Raw genomic sequence first — 23,941 nt, forward strand, 5'->3', positions numbered from 1 at the left:
TCAGATTTGGTATTAGTTACCCAGTAATTTGGTATTAGTTCTCGAGTAATACCAGAAACGCTTATTGAGTGGTTGAACACCTTTGTCCAAACCCCAACCAAACCCAGTTTGGTTTAAGAACGTCCATGCCTTCAAATGAAGTTGCCTATGACTTTAATTTAAAATTGAAGTTCGCATTTGGAAGACTGAGAATAGTGCGTCAGTGTTCTGACACCCTTCGGAATACTGGGCTTCCGGTGGGGAAGAAGGGATGCAAGAGGAACTCATGGAAGGCTCCATCCGACCTAAGGAGAGCAATTCTGCCTCAAGAATCCATGAAGCCCATGAAAATAGGTAGTAGCGGGGGAGGGGGGGGGCTTGCCACATAAGTCCTCTTAGTTTTTCTGTCAGGGGTCCTGATTTCTAAAGATAATTGCTGGGATCCAGTTGCATCAGGAAAAAAAAAAAAAAACTGCAGAAAACTATTCGTAGTTTTGTAGCTTCAAAACAACAAAATACTTAATTCCTAAATTCCTGGGGGTACTTTGTCTTCGGGTAGGAGGTTCCTTCTCCTCAGTGTTTACTTTCCTAACTGCTTGCCCAGTGGTCCATAGCAGCCTTGGGTCGCACCAGATCTCTCAGAATTTGTTCAAAATCTTAAGTGCGAGAGACAAAGCTAGGTGGAAAGTTACCAACATCCAACCTGTAATAGCCCTCTTCAGGCAAATGAGGCACCAACAGTGAGAAAAGACAAGACTTAGATCTTGGTCTCTTTGTGTGGGGTGGGGCGGGGCGGCGTATTTCTGGCTGAGATCACCTGGTCAGCTTTACCAACGCTTTATCACCTTTATTCGACTTCATCCCATCGCGGCTGCACCTTCTACCCCAATTCCCTTTCCGGCATCTCCTGAGTACTGTGCTGCATTAACCCCGCAGTCATGTTCCCACCTCCTCCCTAACGGTGACAAAGGTTTAGGTGTAGGTTCAGGTTCCCCCCGCGTCTCCCTAGCAACCATGCCTCTAACAGTCACCGGAAGAGGCTATGATCACATGCATCCAGGACATCCGGGTTTGCAGTGTGACTTCCGGTTGTCAGAATTCCCTTAACACCGAGAGGGCCTAGAAGGAGCTGTGCGGCTCGAGGTCGCCGTGATCCCGGTGGTGTTGGGCCCCGGGAGGGCTCGCCTCATTCTGTCCCGGCTGCGATGCATCCGCGACGCCCGGACGGATTTGATGGCTTGGGCTACCGGGGTGGCGCCCGGGACGAGCAGGGATTTGGAGGCAGCGGCGCTTTCCCTGCAAGGTCCTTCAGCACTTCGTCGGACCTGAGCCACTGGGTGACCACTCCTCCGGATATCCCGGGCAGTCGCAACCTGCACTGGGGCGAGAAGAGCCCGCCCTACCCCGCTCCGGTCGCCTCTACCCCGCTCGAGGGGCCAGTAGAGGAATTCTTTCCCGGTGGCGGAGGCGGCAGCGTGCGGGGACAGAGCAGCGGTGAGGCGAATGGGGACCCAGGAAAGGGTGGGTGGGGTAGCGGAGCCGCAGTTCGCGGCCTGCAGACCCAAGAAGCTGAGTGGAGAGTACTGCTTCCGATCCCTTGTCGGTCTGTTGCGGGCCACACCCTCTGTCCTATCGTCCTCTCTGAAGCGGGCTTCTTCCCCTTTCCTTACACAAACGTTGTCACCGGGATCACCTCCAAAAAAGACACCTGTCCTAGCCACGGGGTGCATGGTAGGAATTTTGAGAGATTTTGGCATATTACAGCCTATAGCCTGAGACAGCAAAGAAGAAAATAAGGTTATTTGCTATTTATTCGAAATCGTGTGAATGATACCTAATTCGCTTTGACAGCAAAGTGTGTTTCCTTGGTATTTATTTATTCATTTATTTTACTTTTAGCTGTGTGTTCTAAAAAGAGAAGAGGCTTTTCAGCATAGGGACACTTGTGTTCAAACCTCGCTCTACCACTTGTAAGCTGAGCGACTTTGAGTGAATTTCGTAATTTCTGTGAGCCTCCAATTTTCTCTTCTCGAAAACAAGTATAATAACAGCTCAGGGTTTTTTTGAGTGCTAAATAGAAAGAGTTGTGAGTAATGCCCAGTGCAGTATGTGACACATACTGAAAAGTATTCATTTTATTTTCCCTTTTATTTCATAGGAGTTGTGTCTGTTTTCCAGATTTCCTTCTGTGCTTTCTTTCTTTAGACCTAAAAACTCCACTTAACAATTAGAAACATTGATAAAATTTCAAGATATGACTGGAATAAAGACATAATTATTCTCTTTAGGATGTCAGGGGACCTCTTTTTTAATTGTGATACTATTTTCTAGATATTCTCAACTTTTAAAAAATTTATGAAGTTGAACTAATGACAGCTTCTTCCTGTTCTCCTGAAATTGTTAGAATAATAGATGAATGATACCGTTCATTAACTATTAAATATATTCCAGACATCAGCTCTATTCTCATTTCCTTGAATTTGACTTGGAAATACATTAAAATTATTTATTTGGGGTTAACTGGGAGAAATAGACTTTAAACACCATCCAGTAAGGGCGTGGAGGAGGATCACTGACTTACTCAGTACCACACAATTAACTTTTTTTACTCTTATCTAGCTTTCTTTCCATTGTATCATACTGGCCCCTGCAGAGCACTGGAAAGCTTTTATAACTTATAAATTAAATAATTCAAAATGTACACACAATTGTTCTCCAGTTATCTTCTTGGACTGTAAAGCTTACGTTTTTATCTTTTCATAAATTATCCTTTGATGACTATCAGGAGGCACTCAATAAAATCAGAGTTTTGGGGTTTTTTGTTTTTGTTTTTTGTTTGTTTCTTTGTTTCTTTGTTATTGCAGTAATTGAGAGGTTGGTGAGTGTAACTTTGCAAGAAGAATAGAAGCCTGAATGACTTACACAGTTAAAAGTAATAAACCTTCCTAACACCTTCCAGAAAATATCAACAGGATAGTCTGCTAATATAAGGGGATGATCCCTACACACAAAATGGGAAAATCTGAAAGGATGAAAGCACCTTAATTGTGCAACAGAAGCTTTCTATCTCTCTTGTACATTTTCAAGGCAGGGATGAACCAGAGTTTCCCCAGCAACATGCTTACATGGCCTTGTTCTGATTTTAGGAGGATGGTGATAGCACTGCTTCATTTGAAAGAGAAGAGATGTCATTATGAATATTGTACTATAGTTGAAATTTAATGTCTACTGGGGTTGTGATATTTCACCATTATTATTTTGGGTTCTTTAGTCAAGGAGAAAAAATTTTCTATTTTGACATATGCATAGAATGTTTCTAGCTGTAAATTTTTCCAGAAATGCCATCAGTGGTAGCACATATATACCTAGTAACCTATCATTGAGACAAATATTTAAAACTTGGAGAGACAGGGAAGAAGAAAGCCATATTTTCCTACTTTGGTTACCTATATACTCTTTCAAATTAATATTTAGAGGTGTTTTACTTGAGATTATTGGTTTAACATAGGTGCCCCCCACCAGTAACAGTGAATAACTAGTTTTACAACATGGGAGGTAAAGTTTTTGGTGTATCAGTCAGGGCCTTCCACAGAAAATTTTAAAACCGTTTGTAGTCAAAAGTTGAAAACCAGTAACTCTTAGGTTTTTCCTGGGGACATGTTTAGTTTGGCCCATACAATGTTTTAATGCTTTTTGAAATAGTTGTTAATGTTTAAAAATTGGAAGAGTTTATTAAAAATGAGAATATGCTTTTAGAAAAATCAGAGCATAGAAACCCTTGGCCCACACTCCCATATGGCAACAATGAATTGGAGCTAGAGAGTGGTTGTATCTTTAGAAGGTCTACATCTTGCAACTTGTCACAGTCCTCAATAGTGTGCTTCATTCATTCAGATTACCTTCCTTGCCCATATCAGAATTTTACTTGGGGACCTGGGATTTAATAAAACAGCCTGTTAATAAAAGGAAAGAATTTTTTTTTTACAGTAAACCTAAATATTAGTTATGAGTACTCATATCCTTTCTCTTTTAGAACAGTTGAATAGATTTGCTGGATTTGGTATTGGACTTGCAAGGTAATGTTTTATCTAAAGATATTTCATTTAACTTTTTATTCAAAGTTTTTTCTTTAATGTCATTTATAATATTAAATGATTAGTAATGCTTCAGTAGGAATATTCTTAGGAACAATAGATTAAATATTGAGTATTATTTTGAAGAACAATTATCATTACTTAAAATCTATAATTTGATTTTTTTTTCCAGTAAGAGTAGAGATTAATCATACAATTTTATAATTACAAAGTCACTGTGTAAGGAATTTGGTAATTTCTTTATTTCTAATCATCAATAATTTTGTTTAAGAAAATCCTTCAGCCTTGATTGTTGTGACCTTTAGTGAATACTAGTTCCAAAAATAGGGTAATTGTACAAGTCTTACATTTCATGCCAGGGTGACTGTCAATTGTTTTAAACATTTTAATCAAGGAAAAAGGACTATTTGCGTAATTAAACATTAGGACACTAATATCAATAGAAACAAAACTTGTGTATTAAAGTTTTTCTTTCTGCTGGAGTTACTTTTCCTTTAGCCTCACTGTTTATACTTAAAGCTTTTGGTCATTTGATATATTATGAATGCACATTTATGTGTGTGTGTGCATGTGTGCGTAAGTCACTGTTAGTGCCTTAGGCCCACAGCTATAGGGGATATAAGCCCATTTTGTAGTAAATGTTTTCAAAAGAAATATTTGATATATAAAACAATAGTCAACTAACATGGTCATTAAAACTCTAACTTAAGTGCAAAGTACATCACAACCAAAATCGATTCATGTAGAACAGATGGCTCTGGTTATAGGAACTTTGTTTGTAAGACATCTTCTGAAAATAAAGGAGAGGGGCATACAAAATATCTGAGAAGGTGCATACAGAGATCTAGCATCATCTTTTGCTATAAATATTAATAGTATATATTGCTTCCCATGGTTACCAGTTTACAGATCTGGCTTTAATTCCTTTCATATTGAACTTTTTATTGGTGGAATGCTTTTTCACACATTTGTAGACATTTAAAAAAATCTTTTTGATTAACAGTGGAAAACATTAAAAATTGCATGATTTTTCAGGCAAGAATAATTTGTATACATATATATGTTATAAATTGGCTATTATAGATATATATTATGCATGACATAGGTCATACACACACACATATATAAATTATTTTTTATAGTCTCTTTACAGAAAATGTATTGGCTCATCCTTGCATTGTTCTACGCCGCCAATGCCAGGTAAATGCAATTTCTATGACCTTTTAAAACTAATTCTAACTTGGATTTGAAGTATAGATCCCAAATAGCATGGGACTGTATAACCATTTAGTCCATGTGAAATGTTCTAAAATTTCTATCAGTTTTCAAACTTTTTGGTCTCAAGACCTCTTTAAAGGTCCTAGAAATGGTTGAGGACTGCAGAGAACTTTCATTTATGTTTTTTCTATTGATATTTGGCATATCAAAAATCAAAACTGGGAAAATTCTAATGTATTTATTTAATTCATTTAAAAATAAAACCATTATATATCAACATTAGTAGTATTTTTTGAAAAATAACTATTTTAATTTAATATCTGGCATAATAGAAGACAGCTAGATTGTCATATCTGTTTCTGCAGTCTGTCTGTTACAGTACAATGTTTTTGAAAGAAACACAAAAAGTGTAGTTGAAAAGGGAAGGTGTATACTCTTTTTAGACAATCATGTATATTCTGATACTACAGCAATATTCAGTAAGTGGTAGTTACATTTTTTTTTTTTTTAAGCAAAAATGGTGTACCGAGACAAAAGTGGCTAGTTCAGCTTGGAACTCAATTGTAAAGTGCTTTTCCTCATGAAAACCACCTTACTTCCTTATGCAACAATGATTAAAATATTATAAAATTATTAATTTGTGCTGTTTCATCAAGGGCTTTCTTAAGTGAAGATAGCTTCCCACACCCTCCCATGAATAAGTGGAGTGAAGTAAAGAATACAAGTACAGAAATACAGTTTGATGTCATTGTCTTGTTTTATGCTAAGGAGCCAGGAGTTTTACCCACCATTGCTTTTTACCGTCATGAAAATCTCTGCACAATGAAAAAAGGCAAATGATGCCTTAGTGTCATTAAGAAAGTAATTTTAGACTTTTCTGAAAGGGTAGTGGGGTCCTTGGGGTTCAGCAGACCACACTACACTGCTATAATATAACTAACCTTCTTGGCTGCTGTTAGACTTAGAAAAGATATAAATCATTACATTCAAGTGTTCATGCTTAGCACTGAAAAAATAAGTATATGAAGAGAAGCAGCTATTAAATACCATGGATAGTTTATATGCCCCAAAATATATTTCAGACATCTATTTTCCATTGTTACAATATACATACATTGTGAGTCAGTGTATGTATATATGCGAGTAATTAAAAAATGGTTTATGAAATAATACCTTTAGAATGTGTGATGCACATTTCACTTAATAAATATTGGTCTGGCCTACTTAACTGACTTCACAATTCATCAATTAGTTGCAGCCTATAGTTTGAAAAATGCTTGTCTAAAATGAACATGAGTTGGGAGACACGAATTTCCTATTTCCTGATTTCTTCTTGGTTCCTGTGTGTTAAATGGTATCAGCACTTTGCCACAACAAATGTAATTTTGGTGTTTAAGGAAACATAAATATTAAACAAAAAGTTTTCAGTATTATGTATTCTGTTTTACTAAGTATAATATATATTAGTCTTCAGGATGTTGTACTTTTAACAGGTGATGCAAAGAAACTTCAAGAGTAACTTTGCTTATACATAATTTATGCTGACTTCAAAATTTACCTTTGGTTTATACTGTGACCCCACTGCATATCTTTCATGGACTTGTTATTTCTTGATAAAAAAGTAACAGAAGGCATTCACAAAATATCTTCTTGACAGGTTAATTATCATGCCCGGAATTATCATCTCACTCCATTTACAGTCATCAATATTATGTACAGCTTTAACAAAACTCAGGTGAGCATTAGACTGTAGATTCTATTAAAGTTATACATAATGAGCCGTTAGATTAGTAAAAATTACAGCAAGAATAATTCCTTTTAATTTGGTTAATGAAAGTATCTTAACTCTTCTAAAACTAATGTAACATAGTAATGATATCTTTTTGAATCTTCCAAAGTTTCATTTAAGTAATTCAGCAAAAACTACAGAGAGCTGTGTTAAGCTCTGAGAAAACAGCAACAGGTAAGACAATGTCTCTGCTTTCAAGAGGCTTATAGTTTAGCTATGGAAACAGAAATTTAAACAGAAGATTGTAGTGCAATGTTAGAGGTATCAAAATGCTGTCAGAAACAGGAGCGATGTACCTTTTCAAAACTGGAAATGGGCACAGGGTATGGTTAGAAAAAACTTGGGGAAGAATGGTCATCTGAGCTGTATCCTTGTTGTCAAGGAATGTGCTTCTTAATGATGAATGTAGGGGAAAGGTATTTGAGGTAGAATGTGCAAATGCACAAGAGAAGGAGAGGTTACAATGTTTAGCAGTGGCGTTTAATGCAGTCCAGTGGTTGCTTGGAGCAGGGGTTGAGTAATAAGAGAAGGATGTAAAAGGAGCCAGAGAAGTAAGCAGGATCCAGATCATAAAGAGCCCTCTAAGAACCACACACTTTATCTTGAAAGCTACACAAGAACTATTGAAGATTTTTTAGCAGTAAACAAAGGGCCATGAACAAACTTGGGTTGTTTGGCAAAATCTATCAAAATTTAAAATATGCATATTCTCTGATCTGTTAATTCCTCTAGGAAATCATCCCATTTAGATGTGTGCATATATACACAAGCATTATACAAAGATGTCTTTGTGGTATTGCATATAATAATGAGATTGGAAACAATATCCATCAATAGGATACTGGTAAAATAAATTATGCTAAACGTAAATTATATTTATATGGTGAAACATCGTGTAGCTGTTATAAATAAGGTAGCTCTGTGTGCGCAGATATGGAATAAGGGATACTCTGAGATACCTGTTACTTTCAGGATAGTATACATAGTAAGCTACCAGCTGTTAAACATGAACAAACAGAACCTTTATATATCTATACATACTCACAGAGACATACTTGTTTATGTGTGGATTATCTCTGGAGGATAAATTGCAAACTACTACAAGGGGACTAAGGTGAAAAGGAGACAGACTTTTCACCTGTTACCCTTTTGTTCTTTTGATTTTTACTGTATATCTATCTTATAGTAAGAATAGGAATATCACTGATAGTATTTGGAAAGGGGCAATACTAGAGATAGTGAGACTGTTGTAATGTCACATTGATATAAATAAAGGTGTAAGGATGGAGAAAAGAGGATGGATTTATAAGAGATTGTGAGTAGAATTTTAGGATTTGATGACTGGTTAGATATAAAGAATGAGAGAAAATTGTCATCTGGATATAGGATTTGGACACTGGGGTGACAAAACTGCTGTCTAGGGAGATTAGAAATACAGCAGAGAAAGACATGCAGTAGGGTAGCATGGAGGTGTGATTGGGTTAACCCATGGATAGGTAAAATTTGAAGTAATTATTGGGCATCCTAAGAAGAGGACTAGAAGGGAGTTGAATATATAGATGTAAGAGTCTGGAAAGAAGTCAAGACTGGAGCCCTAATTAGGGGTATTTAATCAATTGGTGTGTTCATCTTTTCCTAAATGTAGATCATCCAAAAAACAATAAAAAGAGACAGGAAATTCATTTAGTTGTAATTCTCTACTAAGATTTCTTTTAGAGTAATGGTTTATTGGAAAACATTAAATATCAAATTTTATTAAGCCCTTTTTTTGTGTTTTGTATTCAGGCATTAACAGAAATAACAATAAATTTTGTTCATTTTAGGGACCAAGAGCCCTTTGGAAAGGAATGGGTAGTACATTTATTGTCCAGGGAGTCACACTTGGAGCAGAAGGATTAATCAGTGAATTCACACCTTTGCCAAGGTAACCTTTTTGGCATTTTCTCAATATTAGCTTCATTTTAAATTTTGATTAAATGTAGCAGTTTCTAAAAGTACCTTTAATCTGAAAACTTGCCCGAAGTAACTAAGAGAAGAAAAAGGGTAAAATCAATTAATTAATCTTACTGAATGAGTATGTGACAAATCAATTGCATCCTGATTTAGTATCTATTGAGATTTATTTTTCAGCTCCCTCTTAGTCCCTGCTATGTGCCAGCAACTGCCAACTAAGGAACAAACGTGAATATGTGAGCAATTCCTAGTATTTAAATAGCCAGTTTGCTGAGGGAGACATATGTAAGAAAGTTATCATGAATAGTGTTGTAATTAAACAAACCCCTTTCAGAGCCCAAGGAACACTTTGCCTGGAGTTATTGGCAATGGTTTCAAAAAAGAACTGAAATCTGAGGTATATCTTGAAGGATAAGTAGGACTTGATTTAGCAGATGAGAACATTTCAGGTAGAGATGACAGTATGCACAGTGTTTTGGCATGGAAAGTCCACATAATAAGAAGTTTCTTGTGCTTGAAATATTGGGATGGAATAATAGGAAAAGAGGTTGAATGGTTGTAAAGTGATGGTTGTACCTTTCCAAGAGGACTTAGGCTTTATTCTATGTGGGGTTGGGAGTCTAAGTCTTCTTCCCCCACCTCCTTTTTTATGCATAAGTGTTTTTGATAAAGGATATACTCAAATGGCAGTGTAAAAAAAATGAACTGGTATAGGCAGAGACTTGTAGAAAGCTGTTGCAGTAATGTAGGCCAGATGAAGAAGGATCTGAACTGTGGAACAGAATAAGAGGGGTAGAGCCAGATAGATATTTCTGAAGTGTAATTGATGGTAAGTACTGATAGATTGGGTATGAGAGTTAGGGAGAGCAAATTTTCAACAGTGATGAGATTTCTAGATAAGAAAACATTAACTGAATTGGATAATTAATGAAGAATATGTTGGAGAGAGAGGAAGATGAGGAATTTAACTTTCCATGAGCAAAGTTTGAGATTCCTACAAGACCCCTAGAGGGGGGCATGTCTAGTAAGTGATTGAAGCCATGGATCACTTTTAGAGAAAATTTGAAGCTGAAGGCACAGCTTTGAATATTGGCATAGAATAGAAGCAGCAGTTGAAGCATTGGGATGGATGAAATCACCTAGGGAGTGTATATAAAAGTCTAAAGTGGACCAAGGCCAGAATTCTGGGCCATGTGTGTATTTGTGTATTGGGAAGGGGGAGTTGAAGAGAAGAGTAAGGGATACCCACAAATAAAATTGAAAAAGAATAGTAAGATATAGGAGAATAGCTTCTTAGAAGCCAGGAGATGGGAAAATTAGAATTGTAGATACATCTGAAGAAAGAGGGTAGAAAAATTTAGGAAATTTACTTATGGGTTTCTATTTTCTCTATGAAATAGGGTCAAGGTAATTTGGTGAAAGAAGGATGAACATTGGGGTTTTAGTAGAAAAGCATTAGAAGAATGATAATATTTGGAACAGTTACAACTAGGGGTAACAAAAAAGGGAATTTTACAAGGAATATAGGAAAAGAATGTTAATAGATAATACTGGAAATCATGAATTTGTTTAGCTGCTGTTTGGCATGATTGATTTTCTATAGCAGCACTATATCACAGGGATAGCATTAAAGATTAAATGGTTAATCCAAAATTGGTCCCTCTCAGGGGAGATCTTTTTGGATTGACAAAAAATGGGATAGTTGAAGGTAGAGCTGCTGGTCTCTCATATGTGATCAATCTTGGGATTCTGTCTTTTTGGAGAAGAAAAAAGAAGTCAGGAGAAACTGATATCAAGCTTTTTACCAAGGTGATTGCTTTCAAAGGAACTCATAGTCTTACAGTTCCTTTAATACAGCTTTGCTAAAAGGTTAAAGACAAAACAACATTTGGCCAGCTACAAGTTTCCTGAATCTCTTATACCTAAAAATCTGAATTTCTGCCCTTGACTAACTTTATTCATCTGTTGCTTTTTATAGCACTGGATAGATCACAAGTTAATACTTGTAGTCAAATATTCTTAAGGTTCCCCACAAACACAAAATTCTATAAAAATTCAGTAAAACATAGCAATATCCCTATAGTAGAGTAGAAGGAATTCTGTACTTGGATCAGAACTCTATTGGTTCAGGTACTGGCTACACTACTTTTTATTTTGGGGACCTTAGGCAAGCAACATTGTCTCTCTGAAGCAGAAATGAAGTAGTAGAGTATATTTCAAAGCATGTTCTTCAGGTTAAAGAAAACGAAAAAGGAGACAAATGGGAATGCAAGGCACAGAATTTTATTAAATGTTATGTTACTTTCTTACTCCATATTCATATAGACAGCCAGTTGTGTGGATGTGTATTTTCTGTTGGTCATTTTGAATATTGCTAAAGAAGACAAAAAAATTTTTTTTTATTGTATTGTTCTACTTAGATGATTTTGGTGATAAATTTCTCTCATTAATTCATTTATTTACCTAGTTAATTTAATGTCCTAAGTGCCAACTATGTGCCAGGTTCCGTGGTAGAAATCAGCTATACAATGAGAAGAAACAGCAAAGGTCCCTGTCTCCATTGGGCATAGAATCTAATGGAAGAGATATACATTAACTAAAATAATCCCACTAATAATAAATAAATAATTACAAATTGAGATTTTTTTTTTTCTCTGAAAGAAAAAGCATGGTTCTGTAAGAGTAATAAAGGGGTTAGAACAGTGTTCCTAGTAAAATGACAGGCTGAGATCTGAATCGTGAATGGGAGACACAGACAAGCTTGTATAAAGATACTGTGGCATGGGGGAACATGGAGAATTTAGGTAACTAAAAGAAGACTCATATGGCTGGAACCATATCACTCATATGGAGAGCAAGTTGGAAGGAAAGTGGTATGAGATAATGCTGAAAAAAATGGGTGGGAACCAGACATTGCATTGCTTTGTGGGCTGCTTTAAGGACCCTATTAAGTAGGGTTCAATGTCAAGTTCAGATGATCAGAATTGTTTTCAAAGGGTCATTGCAACCATAGATGAAAAGATTATGGGAGGACTAAAGAGAATAAGAGGAGACATGTTAGTAAATTGTAAAAATAATCTAGGTAAGAATGGTACCTAGGACCCGAATGATATCTTCTGAGACAGAAGAAAATGGATAACTTTGAAATATACTTAGGTAAAACTAATGGAACTTGGTGATGGGTGATGGATGGTAGATGAAAAAGTGGTGACAAGGGTCAAGGATGACTTCTAAGATTTTGCCTTGGTAACTGGATATTGAATGAAGACATTCTCTGAAGTAGAGTGGAACTGTCTTTTTAAATTATTATTAGTATTTTTATTCTAACTGCTTTAGGCAAGCTTGGCCTATCTTGGGGGAAGGCAAAGTCATGGCAAATAAGGCAGCAAAGCAATAACATTAAGCACTTCATGGAAGCTACCCATGAGAAGGATTAGTTCTGATGTTTCCTAGACTGGGTTTCCTTATTTGCATAATGATCACTAAGTAGAACAGGAAAGACAGTATAGATTTACCATTATTTAGTTTTTTTATACTAATGAGCACATCAGAGAGGAAAAGAATAAGTCTATAGTATTTGTTAAGTCAACTCATTAAGTCACCAAGCTTATATTACATGTGAGTATTACTAGTTTTTAACACAATGTCTATAACCCAGGGTCATCACCTTGTGATCTCTTTCTTTATCTACTGCCCAGAGCCTCCCAGAACCCTCTCCCAGCCTTCTCTTTAGTGGACTGAATTGGACCATGTGTTGCTCCAGTCCGAATTACCCTTTATTTCTTTTACCTTTGGCTTTTCTCATATCATTAATAAAAGGAAGGAGTCTCTGTAGCCAAGGCTACCTGTTAGTTCAGTCTCACAAAACCCGTTTGTTTCAAGTTAGTTTTGACTCATCCCACACTGGTTTGTTTTTCCCAAAGATTCCTCCTAATTCACTGACTTAAACACAATGAAGTCTTCCTCTACTTCAGTAGATTTCCTTTCTGATTAACAGTCCTTAAGTAGGGAACACAAAGAGTCTAAGGGTAGGAAGGAAAGATCGTGAGTATGATTTTGGACAAAATCATTTTAAGTGTCTTGCCATAACCAGGTGGAGTTGTCAGTAGGGAAATGATATATAAGGTTGGCATATAGAGGGAAAGATAAAACTGAAGATAATAATAAATGTGCATACTTTTAAAGTCTTCATCTTGGATGAGATTGCCTGGAGAAGGAGTAATATACTATATACAATAAGAAAGGAAGAGACCTGATTCTAATTTAGGAACTCCAGCAATAGGTGGTGGGGTACAGAAGATGATCCTGCAAAGGAATTGAGGGAAAGACCCAGAGATGGAGGTTGTAAAAACCAGAAGAGCAAGGGATAGTGGAATACAGAGGCAGAGAGTGCTTCAGGAAGGAGGAGGAACACCAGTGCCTGAGGGCTGCTGATAGTCAGATAGGGTTAGGACTTTAAAATGTCCAATGGGACCCTGCCATGATAAAGGTAACCCTTCAGGACTCCATCTGCCAACAGAAGCTTTGAGCAACCAGCAAGAACTAGCCGAAACATCTTTCTCAAAGCTCCAGAAAACAGTTAAAGGAGTTCAGTAACAGGGTGAACACCGAATCAAGAAAAAGGCTACTTGTGGTTCCTTGGCTGGTCATTTCCCCACCCCTCACGGGCTCAGCATGGAGCCAGCGCATGTTGCCGGTGCAGACCCCAGGTTCCAGTTCTGGAGGGAGCAGATTAACACTTGTGCACATACTGGGAGCATGTTTGTTTGGCCCAGTCTGTCTGGTGGTGTCCTGAGGAACTGAACTAGGACCCTGGTCATATACTCATTGTCCCAGTACTTGCCCTGTGTGTAGAAGGCAGGTCACAGAGCTCTCTTACAGTGTACTGTGGGAGAGTGATCAAGTGGCTGGCTGGGGCAAGGAGTTGCTGGCTATAGGATATACAGTGCAGTGCCCGGGACCATGAAGAAACTGTTTTATAGGGAAGAGGAGACATTCCTATCCATGTAGTTGGGGAATTCCTAGAGCCACATGCACATGTCTAAGATAAGACAAATGCACAGAAAGAATGAGAGCAACCCCTACACTTTGGCCTAGAGCTATTCTCTAAAATCCTTGTATGTCTAAGCTCTGAAGGGGACCATTTGCACAGGTCTGTCTGCAAAGACTGGGAAAGGTGTTTTCCTCCTCTTCCTCCTCCTCCTCCTCCTTTTCTTTTTTGCTAGCTCCTGGCATTCACGGGAAACTGTCATAACACTGGTAACAATAGGTGGATACAAACATAAGGAACAAATGCCTCAGAGTCTAAATTTCAGAGATAACATTAAAATATCAAAATGTCCAGGTTTTAACAAAAGATTACAAAACATACAAATAAATAGGAAGCGATGGCCCAAACAAAGGAGAAAACATCAATGAGGAGGACATACCAGATAGACTTTATGCTCAAAGAGCTGAAGGAAAACATTAACAAAGAACAAAAGGAAATAAAATAGCAGAACTCAGAGTATCAATAGAGAGATGGAAATTCTGAAAAGGAGACAAAGCTGAACACTGCTGTAACAGATATTTACTATTTAAGGTCTGCCAGGGCCTTTTCATTAGTGTTATCCCACCCCCCACCCCCCCAAATTGCACAATAGGAAAGGAGTGGGGGTAAGGGAGGGCCTGGAGGAAGGCTGGTTAGTGTGTGTTTGTGATTTTCCCAGAGAAGGAGGTGTGGGTAGGTGAGGTCTGGCAATGCCAGTTAACAGGTGTCTGTGTTTTCTCTAACAGCGTCAGTCTATAGGATGGTAGCCCCATTCAGCCTTTTTTTCTTTTTTTTTTTCTTTTTTTACATTTTTCAACTTAATTACTGAATATCATTTCAGGTATATTTTTCTGTAATTGTTCAAGCCTAATATAATCAGAGTGTGACCCAGAAGTCTCTAAGATATTATATATCAGGGCTGCCTGTTCTATTGTCTAAAAATGCCTGTGGGGAAGTTTGTATGCCCCCCATACTATAATTATACTCTTTTTAGGGCATGTACATATTTGGTGATTTTATTTCAACTTTCTTCATAAAACACATAAAATACAATTATTCCTTTATTTATCGCCAATGTTTATCATATTCACTTCTTTCAATAGGAAATGTTCTTATCTCAGCGTCCTGCTGTGGCTAAGGTGGAATGGGTACTGACATACTATCTTTTACCAATTGTATCAGAGGAACTGGTAGCAGCAAGTCTCATCTTTACTTTGTATTTCCCTTTCTCTTCTGCTCTTCTTTTTCTCCTTTTCTATTTTCTTCTCTCCCTTCTATTTGCCTTTTCATGCATTTCTGTCTCCCTGTTTACCTTTTCTTTTATTCTCTGTATTCTTTCCCCTTTTTGTTGTTTCTTTTGATATAACTTTCTCTCTTTTTTTCCTTTTTTTTTGTTCTTCTGTCTGCTTGCCGCTCTTCTTTTTCTTCTTTCTTCTCTGATCTCCTCACGTATCCTAAATAGCAGGAAGCACATCATTGGTCCTAGACCCTCATTATAGACCTAGTGTTTTGTCTATATAGTTTGAACATGTCTCTGTGATCTTTCCCAGCCTCAATTTTCTCATCAATAAAATGAATGTGATAATAACCTACTCTGTTTATCTCATGGGATTCCTCCTTGTATCAAATGAAATGAGAGGCAGTGTGGGCTTTAAGTCAGAGACCAGGGTTGAGAACCCATTTCCACCAACAACTAGTTTTATCACTTTGGATAAGTTATGAACTCTCTCTGAGCCTATTTCCTCATCTTTGAAATGGGAATAATAAGGTCATGTGAGAATTAGAAATAATTCATGCAACTTTCTTCATACTGTGCTTGGCATATAGTGGGTGCTCAAAAATATAATAGATGGTAATAAAGGTCCAAAATTAATAGAATCATATTAAGTAAAGGCACTTTGGAAATTAGCTACTATACAAATGTAATATATTGGTCTCCATTATGCCTACTTAATTTTGTTTTGTTCTTTGATTTCATTCTTCATACATATTTTACAAAGCTTTTCTCCTGCCTTTATCCATTCCTTAATCTCTTCCCCGTCCAATATCTTTTTTCTCATTTTGTCATTTTATAACATCTCCTCCTCATCATGGTCATTTTTATAGTCAGTTAAATTTCTTCCTCCTCTGTCAGCCCCTTCTACCAACACATACAAAAGTACCTCATACATTTTTTTTTCTCTTTCAAACCACTACACTTGTTTGAAGTGTGTCTCAGAAAGGAAAATATGTATACCTTTAGAAAATATATTTCTCCTACAGATGAAAATAAATTAGAAGTTGATAACCACTTTGAAAATTGGGCTAATTCAAGATGTTTTAAATAACTTGTCTTTTGTTTTATTGAAATTTATTTTTATTTTTTAGGGAGATTTCACACAAATGGAATCCTAAACAAATAGGAGAACACCTTCTACTGAAATCGTAAGTGTCATAAGTGTCATTTTTTATTGGGAGTTTCCGTTAATTTTTATAGTGTTAGAACCCCAAAAAAATCCTTATTAAATAAAAGTAGTGAAGAAATTACAGCAGTAAAATTGTTGTGAAAGTAGAACTTCAAAGGACAAAATAACAGAGTTTAAGAATCAAATCTTGAAGTATGTTATCATCTTTATAAAAAAAATCTTAGTATTTTCATAGTCTGGAATCACAACCTAATTTTTTCTTGGGTTCATAGAAAGTTAGTAAAGGTCTTCAATTTGTTTCACCTGAGTTACCAGAAAAAAATTTTGCATGTGTTAGAGGTACAAATATATTTGTATGATGATGAGCAACCCCAAACCTTAGTGCCATTAAAATGTAGTTCTATAGGCATTTAGTGATTTTACAACAATGACTTTTTGTAGATTAGAATTTTACTCTTCACTTTTTAATTTTTTTTTGAAAATTGTGAATTGGAAACCCCCAGCTTGCTGGCTCCCTCTGTGGGGCATTCCAGCCAGCACATTATTATTTAAGTGTTGTTCCATTCACCTTGAAAAACATACTTGCCAGGACCTGGCCCATAGGGGTTAGGTAAGTCCCAACTTGGTATTATTTTAAATAACTATATTTTACAGGCTTGCAAAGTTGTACTATTACTATGCCTAAACAATAGTGATAAGAAACAACTTTGCAAAGCTGTACAATATTGTTTTTTAATAATAAAAGGGGACTTCAGTCACCATAGAGGGCTGGCTTAGCTCTGCTGAGTAGAAAATCTGGGAATAAGTTATGATAATAGATAGGATAATAGCAGAAAAGTATGCTTTTTCTAAATATCACTAAGAAGGCAAGTAATGAAATAGATCCCTCATCCTGAGTTTTAAGTATCAGATTTATAGTATACATTAGATATATGCAAGTAGATTTCCAAATAATGAATCATAAATGATCCTACATATGACTGGTTTAAAACAAGATCTGTCATCTTTGCAGGCTGCCCCTGTGTTATTATTAACACTTAATTCTTTAATCTATAAATGTTGAATAAAGCATCCTGTTATAGGTCTCTAAAATTAATATCTTTAATCTATAGGTATTAATAGTTGAAAAACTTTGAAAAAATCATTCTAGCTTGAATATAAATTATGTTAGTATATTAAAGCAGATTCTAAATCACTTAGTGTAAGCATCTTGTTTCATATATTGATAGGTTTGTTTTAATTTTTACAGCCTAACTTATGTGGTGGCAATGCCTTTTTATTCAGCAAGCCTAATAGAGACAGTACAGGTAAGCTGTTTTTTTAATTGTCACTTTTTTTAGTTAAAGACAGTTTTTAGAATATTCAACATATTGTGTTGTATTGTGTAAACAGGAAATTTTAAGACAGCAAACTTATAAAAATTTTATTTCACAGAAATCAGATGTATATCAAAGATTATACTAGGCACATTGCTGGCATGTGTATTTCTATTGCAAACTTGCTTCATACTTCTATTATTCATTCTTTCTATCCCTTCTATAGGTAATTATGCTGTTTATTCAGATATCACAGAACCCATGACTTGCTTATGGTTCTTAACTTTTTAAGGCCCTGATAGACAACTCAAAGGGTTATGAATTATCATAGGATGATAAATTACTGATTACCCAAGCATAAAACTCACTGCGTTCTTTGTAAATAGGCCTTTTAAAGAACATTTGATGTTATAGGTGTGGTAAGTACTACCACTAAGCTAAAGCAATTTCCTGCAGTTTCTATTTGTTTTACTATTTCTAACCACATGATGGCGCCCAAAGTACATTGAATTAAATGCCATACATTTTCTTGCCATTCCCTTCCTATACTTACACTGTAAGGTAAAGGCAGTTTTAACTTCACCTGTGCATAAAATCCAATTAATTATATATACTCATCTTCTATGTCCAACATCAGATGCTCTACAAAAACCCACTGGATCACCCTTTGTTCTTCTAATTAAACCCTTCCATTTAGTCTTTTCTGGCTTCATCATTTTTTTTTTTTTTTTTTTTTTTTGGTGAAGAATGCAGGCATCACACTCACTATAATTGATTTTTGATTCAGTTAACTTCTTGCTACCCAAATATATTGGTAGATATCCTCTTTCATTGCATTTGGCATTGTGTTAAATAAATGATATCTAACCTTTGTATGGTTCTATAGAGTTACAGAGTTATCACTCTATAAGATACACTCATTTATTGATAAGGAAAAAATGGCAGGAAGGTAATTAACTTACGGAAAAACTACTAAGCAGCATGAACTGTTGGGGGAAAACAAGTTTTAGCTCTAGACAAACCCATTAGAATCGTATTTCTTTAAGAGACTTTAACAAATTATTTAACCTTTCTAAATCTTAATTTTATCATTCATAAACTGGAAATATTTTAATAACTGAGTTATAAATACTAAATGTTACTTATGTCAAGTGCCCATCTTACTATATATATTACTTTGGTTTTTTCCCAACCAAATAGCCACCCCTTGTGTTTGCTACTCCAAGTTCCACCTTTTGACTCTTTTTGACTGCTTTTATAGAATACTGTTTCTGTCCTAAATGTCTACTCTCTTGAATATCCTCCTTTTCTTCATTCAGTAACCTTTTTCCTCTCCGTTTCTCCTACTCTTATTATACTACAATAATCAATTCTTCAGCCTCTGCTTTTTATCCTAATCTCACTCCTCTGGAGAACTCATTTACTCATGAATCATTTGAACTCAAATCATGATGTGAATGAAATCCATCTTAACTCAAACTCAACTTATAAAAACAATTTCATCTTCTTCCTCTAAAAATTAGTTCCATTTTGAACCTCATCTCTTTTTCTATTGTTGGTGCTATTGTTATGAACCCTCCCTAAAGACACAAAACTTTAGTTTTAGATTTTAGTCTTTTGATTTTTATGTTCCTTTCATCCTTCATGCCTTTCTTAGTTCTAATTTTATAGGTATCTAAGATTTATCTGTTTCTCCCCACCAACAGGCCACCATTCTAATCTTTTCTTTACCATATGCTCAGCTTATTACATTAGCTTCCTTCTTCCTACTTCATGTTCAATGGTGCTTTGCCTTTCTGGGGAGTTCAGATCCCTTTGATAATATTCTTTCCCTTGAAAAATACATGTATTTACATAGATCTACTGTAAAATACCTCCTGAAGCCCTTGCATATGAACTTCCTAGTATTCCATTGCCTTCATTGTTCTAGTCCCTGCATTTTAAAATCCATTCTATATATCCATGCAAGATTTAATGTTCTTAGGTTGCAATGCTTGTATCCTTTTGCTGCTTAAGAATCCATATTGACTGATATTCCTTGAGTTCAATTTCAGACTTTTCAGCATAATGTTAAATAAGGATTTTATTGACTTCACTTTATCTTTCTAGCTCATCTTCCACAGCTGCTGAACTTTTTGTTTTTTAATTCATTGAACATTTATTAAATACCAACCTGTATCAGGCACTGTTTAGATACTAGGGATGCAGCAAACAAAACAGGCAAAAAGTACCCTGCCCTCATGGCACTTACATTTTTGTGAGGCAGATAGACATTAGCAAGATATATATAAAGTATACTAGATGGTGATAAGTGCTAAAGAAAAAAAAATAAAGCAAGGGAGGTAAATAGAATGTGTAATATGTAGGAAGGATGGTTCCTATTCTTGATAAAGCCAGGAAGGGCCTCACTGAGAAAGGGACATTTTAGTAAAGGTGTGAGGAAAAGAACTACTTGAATATTTGGGAGAAGAACATTCTAAGGAGAGGGAGCTGCAAGGGCCAAGGCCCTGAGGTGGTATAATATCTTCCAGGTTCAAGGAGCAGCAAGGAAGCCAATATAGTTGAAGCTAACTAAGCAAGAGGGGTTGTTAATAAGAGGAGATGAGGTCTCAAAGGTAAAAGGACCAGATCATATAGGGCATTGTAAATTATTATAATAATTTGGCCTTAGAATGAGATGGAAATCTTCGGAGAACTGAAGAATGATGTGCTCTGGCTTTAGTAGACTCCCTTTTGCTACTCTGTTAACAATAGACTGAAACAGGGAAATGGATTAATAGGTTAGTTGAGCTCATTTTAGTTTTATGGTTTTAAATATTTATATACTGAGGATTGCCAAATTTATAATATGCCCAGTTTGGACTTTTTCCCAAGTGTAAGTTCCACTTGGACTTTACACTGTAGACTTAACATTTCTGAACTCTTGATCTTCTCCCTTAAATTTCTGCTCAACCAATCTTTCCCAATTTTGGAAAAAACAATGGTATTCTTCCAGTTCCTCTGGCCAACAACCTTAGTATCTTCCTTGACTTCTTTATCATAGCCTAAATCCTATCCATCAATAATTCCTGCCAGCTATAATTTCAGGATAAAGGCATAATTAAACCACTTTTCATTATCTCCATTGCTACCTCCTAGTCCATGTTACCATCATCTCTTGTCTGGATTATTGCAGTAGCTTTTTAACTGGTCTCTCAGCTTCTGCCCTTGTTTTCCTATGGTCTGTTCTCTGCACAGCAACTAGCTTGTTATTTTAAAACCCAAATTATATCATGTCCATTCTCTGCTTAAAACCAATCAGTAATTTCCCATTTAATTCTGAGTAGACACCAGAGTCTCTACAGTGGGTCTCTAAAGCGTGCCATGGCCCCTGGCGACCTTTTTAACTTCCTTTCCTACTGTTCTCTTCTGCAGTCTTTGCTGCAGCTGAATTCACCTCTTTGCTATTCCTTTTCTATGAATCCATAGCTCTATAATCTGTATTGCAAATTTGTTATATATATCCTCAAAATAGTAAAATGTAAAATGTCAGAGACATTGTAGATGATAATAAGTCTAACATTTATTGATTGCCTATGGGTGCCAGGCCTTTTCTTATTTAATACTCACAGCAACTCTGCATTAAAGGGAGGTAGTACTAATCCTATTTTTATAGACTGGTAAACTGATGCTTAGGATAAGTTAAGTAACTTCCCCATCCCATGGTCATGTAACCAAGGAGTAATAGAGCTAGGATTCAAACCCATGCTAATGAACTCTAAGCACTGCACTGCTTCCTTAGGCATCATGTAATAGGTTTTCAAAATGAACTCTAAGAAGCTTGTTGAGGGTGGGGAATTCAGATGTGTCCCCTCCTCTCCTGTTTCCCTACTCCAGTATGAAAAGCTCCCATCTTCACTGCTGTTTTATGAAATTTCATTTGAAAAAAGAAATCTAATGCTTACTTAACATTTGAAGCCTGGAAACTTGATGTTTTCCCTCTTTAGTCAGTAAATTAGGATTTAAAAGGGGCCTAGAAAGAGTCCTTTTTTGTGTGGCAAGATAGGCAAATGTTAAGTTTTACTCATTACATTATTCTAATTTCAGAGTGAAATAATTCGAGATAATACTGGAATTTTGGAATGTGTTAAAGAAGGAATTGGAAGAGTGATAGGCATGGGAGTGCCTCATAGCAAACGACTACTTCCCCTTCTTTCCTTGATCTTCCCTACGGTGCTGCATGGAGTTCTTCATTACATAATCAGCTCAATCATTCAGAAGTTTGTCCTAGTAATTCTAAAGAGAAAGACTTATAATAGCCACCTAGCTGAGAGCACTAGCCCTATGCAGAATATGTTGGATGCTTATTTTCCTGAACTAATTGCTAACTTTGCTGCCAGTCTTTGCTCTGACGTTATACTTTACCCATTGGAAACAGTTTTGCACCGCCTTCACATTCAAGGAACACGCACAATAATTGACAATACAGACCTGGGCTATGAAGTGCTTCCAATTAATACACAGTATGAGGGAATGAGAGACTGTATCAATACAATCAGGCAGGAGGAAGGAGTGCTTGGTTTTTATAAAGGGTTTGGTGCTGTTATAATACAGTACACACTGCATGCGGTTGTTTTACAGATTACCAAAATTATTTACTCTACCCTTCTTCAAAATAGTTTTTGAGGTTTAGGTTCCATCACTAGTCAATCCTGAAAGCATAATCTGGATACTTTGCTATGAAACCATGAAGAAAAAAATGTGAAATACTAGAAAAAATTAATCAGAAAGTAAAACTGGTAGAAAAAGCCCATGCTGATTATATTAATACTCTTCATTTTTTAAGGTGTGGGTATATATTTTGGATCAAATTATTCCAAATTTGAAAACTCACCAAAAATAATACTCATACAAATTAAATTCTAGCTTTTGTAGCACTCATGCTGAACTGAAAAATAAATATCCTGGGCTGAAGCAAAACTTTGTTATCAAATATAAAACAAAATTGCATAGAGCTGAATCTCTTCCATCTGACTTTAATATTAATTACATATTTATATCACCTTCTGGACCGATATTGGTATAGCATCGTAAATACAGTGTACAATATCAGCAGGTCATAGTTTACCTTTAAGCAAATTAATTATGTCATCAAGGAAAAAGACTCAAAGGATTAGATTTGACAATCTGTAAGTGGGAACTTAAGAGTTTTAAATAGCATTGCCCATAAATAACAATTTTTAATGGCTATGTATGTATTATATAAAGCTATTTATATATACAAACATATAACTTGGTATTTCCTTCATCCCTACAGATTCTCTTATCTTATATCAGCTTATTGCATAAAATGAAGCCATGCACTTTCTGCTTGAATGTCACCAAGAATAAAACATTAAAAGCAAAGGGACCCAAAAAATTTAAATTGAACATAGCATACTTACCAATATGCAAACCCAGTGTTTCAGTGCCAGCAATTTAAAATTTTTCAGACATTTATAACATTCAGTTTGCTTCATCATGTGAACTATCAGGCTATTTTTAGAACCACTCTTGAGAGAGAGAATATAAAATAATCATGACAACTATTACTGTTTCCACATTTACAAATTGTGTACTAAAAGGAACCTCACTTGCCTTTCATTTCTGAATGACTTGTGTTAAAGGAGACAAAATTAAAATTCACCTTGGAGTTTGTGGCTCTTGCCTTCCATATATTCATCATTAATAATGGCTCCAATTTTCAATTTTCTTTCAGTTTTTTGCTTAAAGTTTATTTCTCTGAACTAGATATACATAAAGGAAAAAGCAAGTTTGTCTTTATTACCTTTTATTTAAACTCATGTGAATGAACACTGAAGAAAAGATACAAACCTTAAAGGGAGTTTGGTCCTTGTTCTTTATGGATTCCATGAGGAAAAAACATGCATTTCAACAAATAAGCAGAAAAAATGCTGGATCAGTTTAATAAAAATTCTGTCTATTCCTAAATTTAATTTGAAGGTTAGGCTTTTTGCATAGTAAAATGATATGCATTTGATCCATCATTAAATATTGTAAAGTTTCATTTCCTCGTGTGGGTGATCACAGTTTTACTGCATTAACTTTGCACTAATTTGTCCAAACTAGAATACATACAAACTGAAATTTATTTTACTTGCTAAATGTCAGATGAATGG

The 23,941-nt window shown here is 35.8% G+C and overlaps 2 protein-coding genes across 2 annotated transcripts in view; one reads left to right on the top strand and one right to left on the bottom strand.

Moving 5' to 3' along the window:
• Window positions 1-23,941, bottom strand: part of TMEM232 (transmembrane protein 232) — a 384,954-nt gene that overhangs the window by 311,294 nt on the left and 49,719 nt on the right. The window lies entirely within an intron of this gene.
• SLC25A46 (solute carrier family 25 member 46) lies at window positions 1,062-23,223 on the top strand. Its single transcript, XM_037800747.1, has 8 exons — window positions 1,062-1,473; window positions 4,013-4,055; window positions 5,216-5,273; window positions 6,949-7,026; window positions 8,904-9,004; window positions 16,430-16,486; window positions 17,717-17,774; window positions 21,870-23,223. The coding sequence occupies exons 1-8, from the start codon at window positions 1,185-1,187 to the stop codon at window positions 22,446-22,448; spliced, it is 1,263 nt and encodes a 420-aa protein (XP_037656675.1). The 5' UTR covers window positions 1,062-1,184; the 3' UTR covers window positions 22,449-23,223.

Source organism: Choloepus didactylus, chromosome 13 (genome assembly GCF_015220235.1).
Source record: "Choloepus didactylus isolate mChoDid1 chromosome 13, mChoDid1.pri, whole genome shotgun sequence".
NCBI lineage: Eukaryota > Metazoa > Chordata > Mammalia > Pilosa > Megalonychidae > Choloepus > Choloepus didactylus.

Bases quoted from the DNA above. Each gene is read 5' to 3' on its own strand.
- SLC25A46 (XM_037800747.1), top strand. From the start codon at position 1,185: ATGCATCCGCGACGCCCGGACGGATTTGATGGCTTGGGCTACCGGGGT. The intron at 9,005-16,429 runs GTAACCTTTTTG...TTTATTTTTTAG, and splicing joins GAATTCACACCTTTGCCAAG to GGAGATTTCACACAAATGGA. The intron at 16,487-17,716 runs GTAAGTGTCATA...TAATTTTTACAG, and splicing joins GAACACCTTCTACTGAAATC to CCTAACTTATGTGGTGGCAA.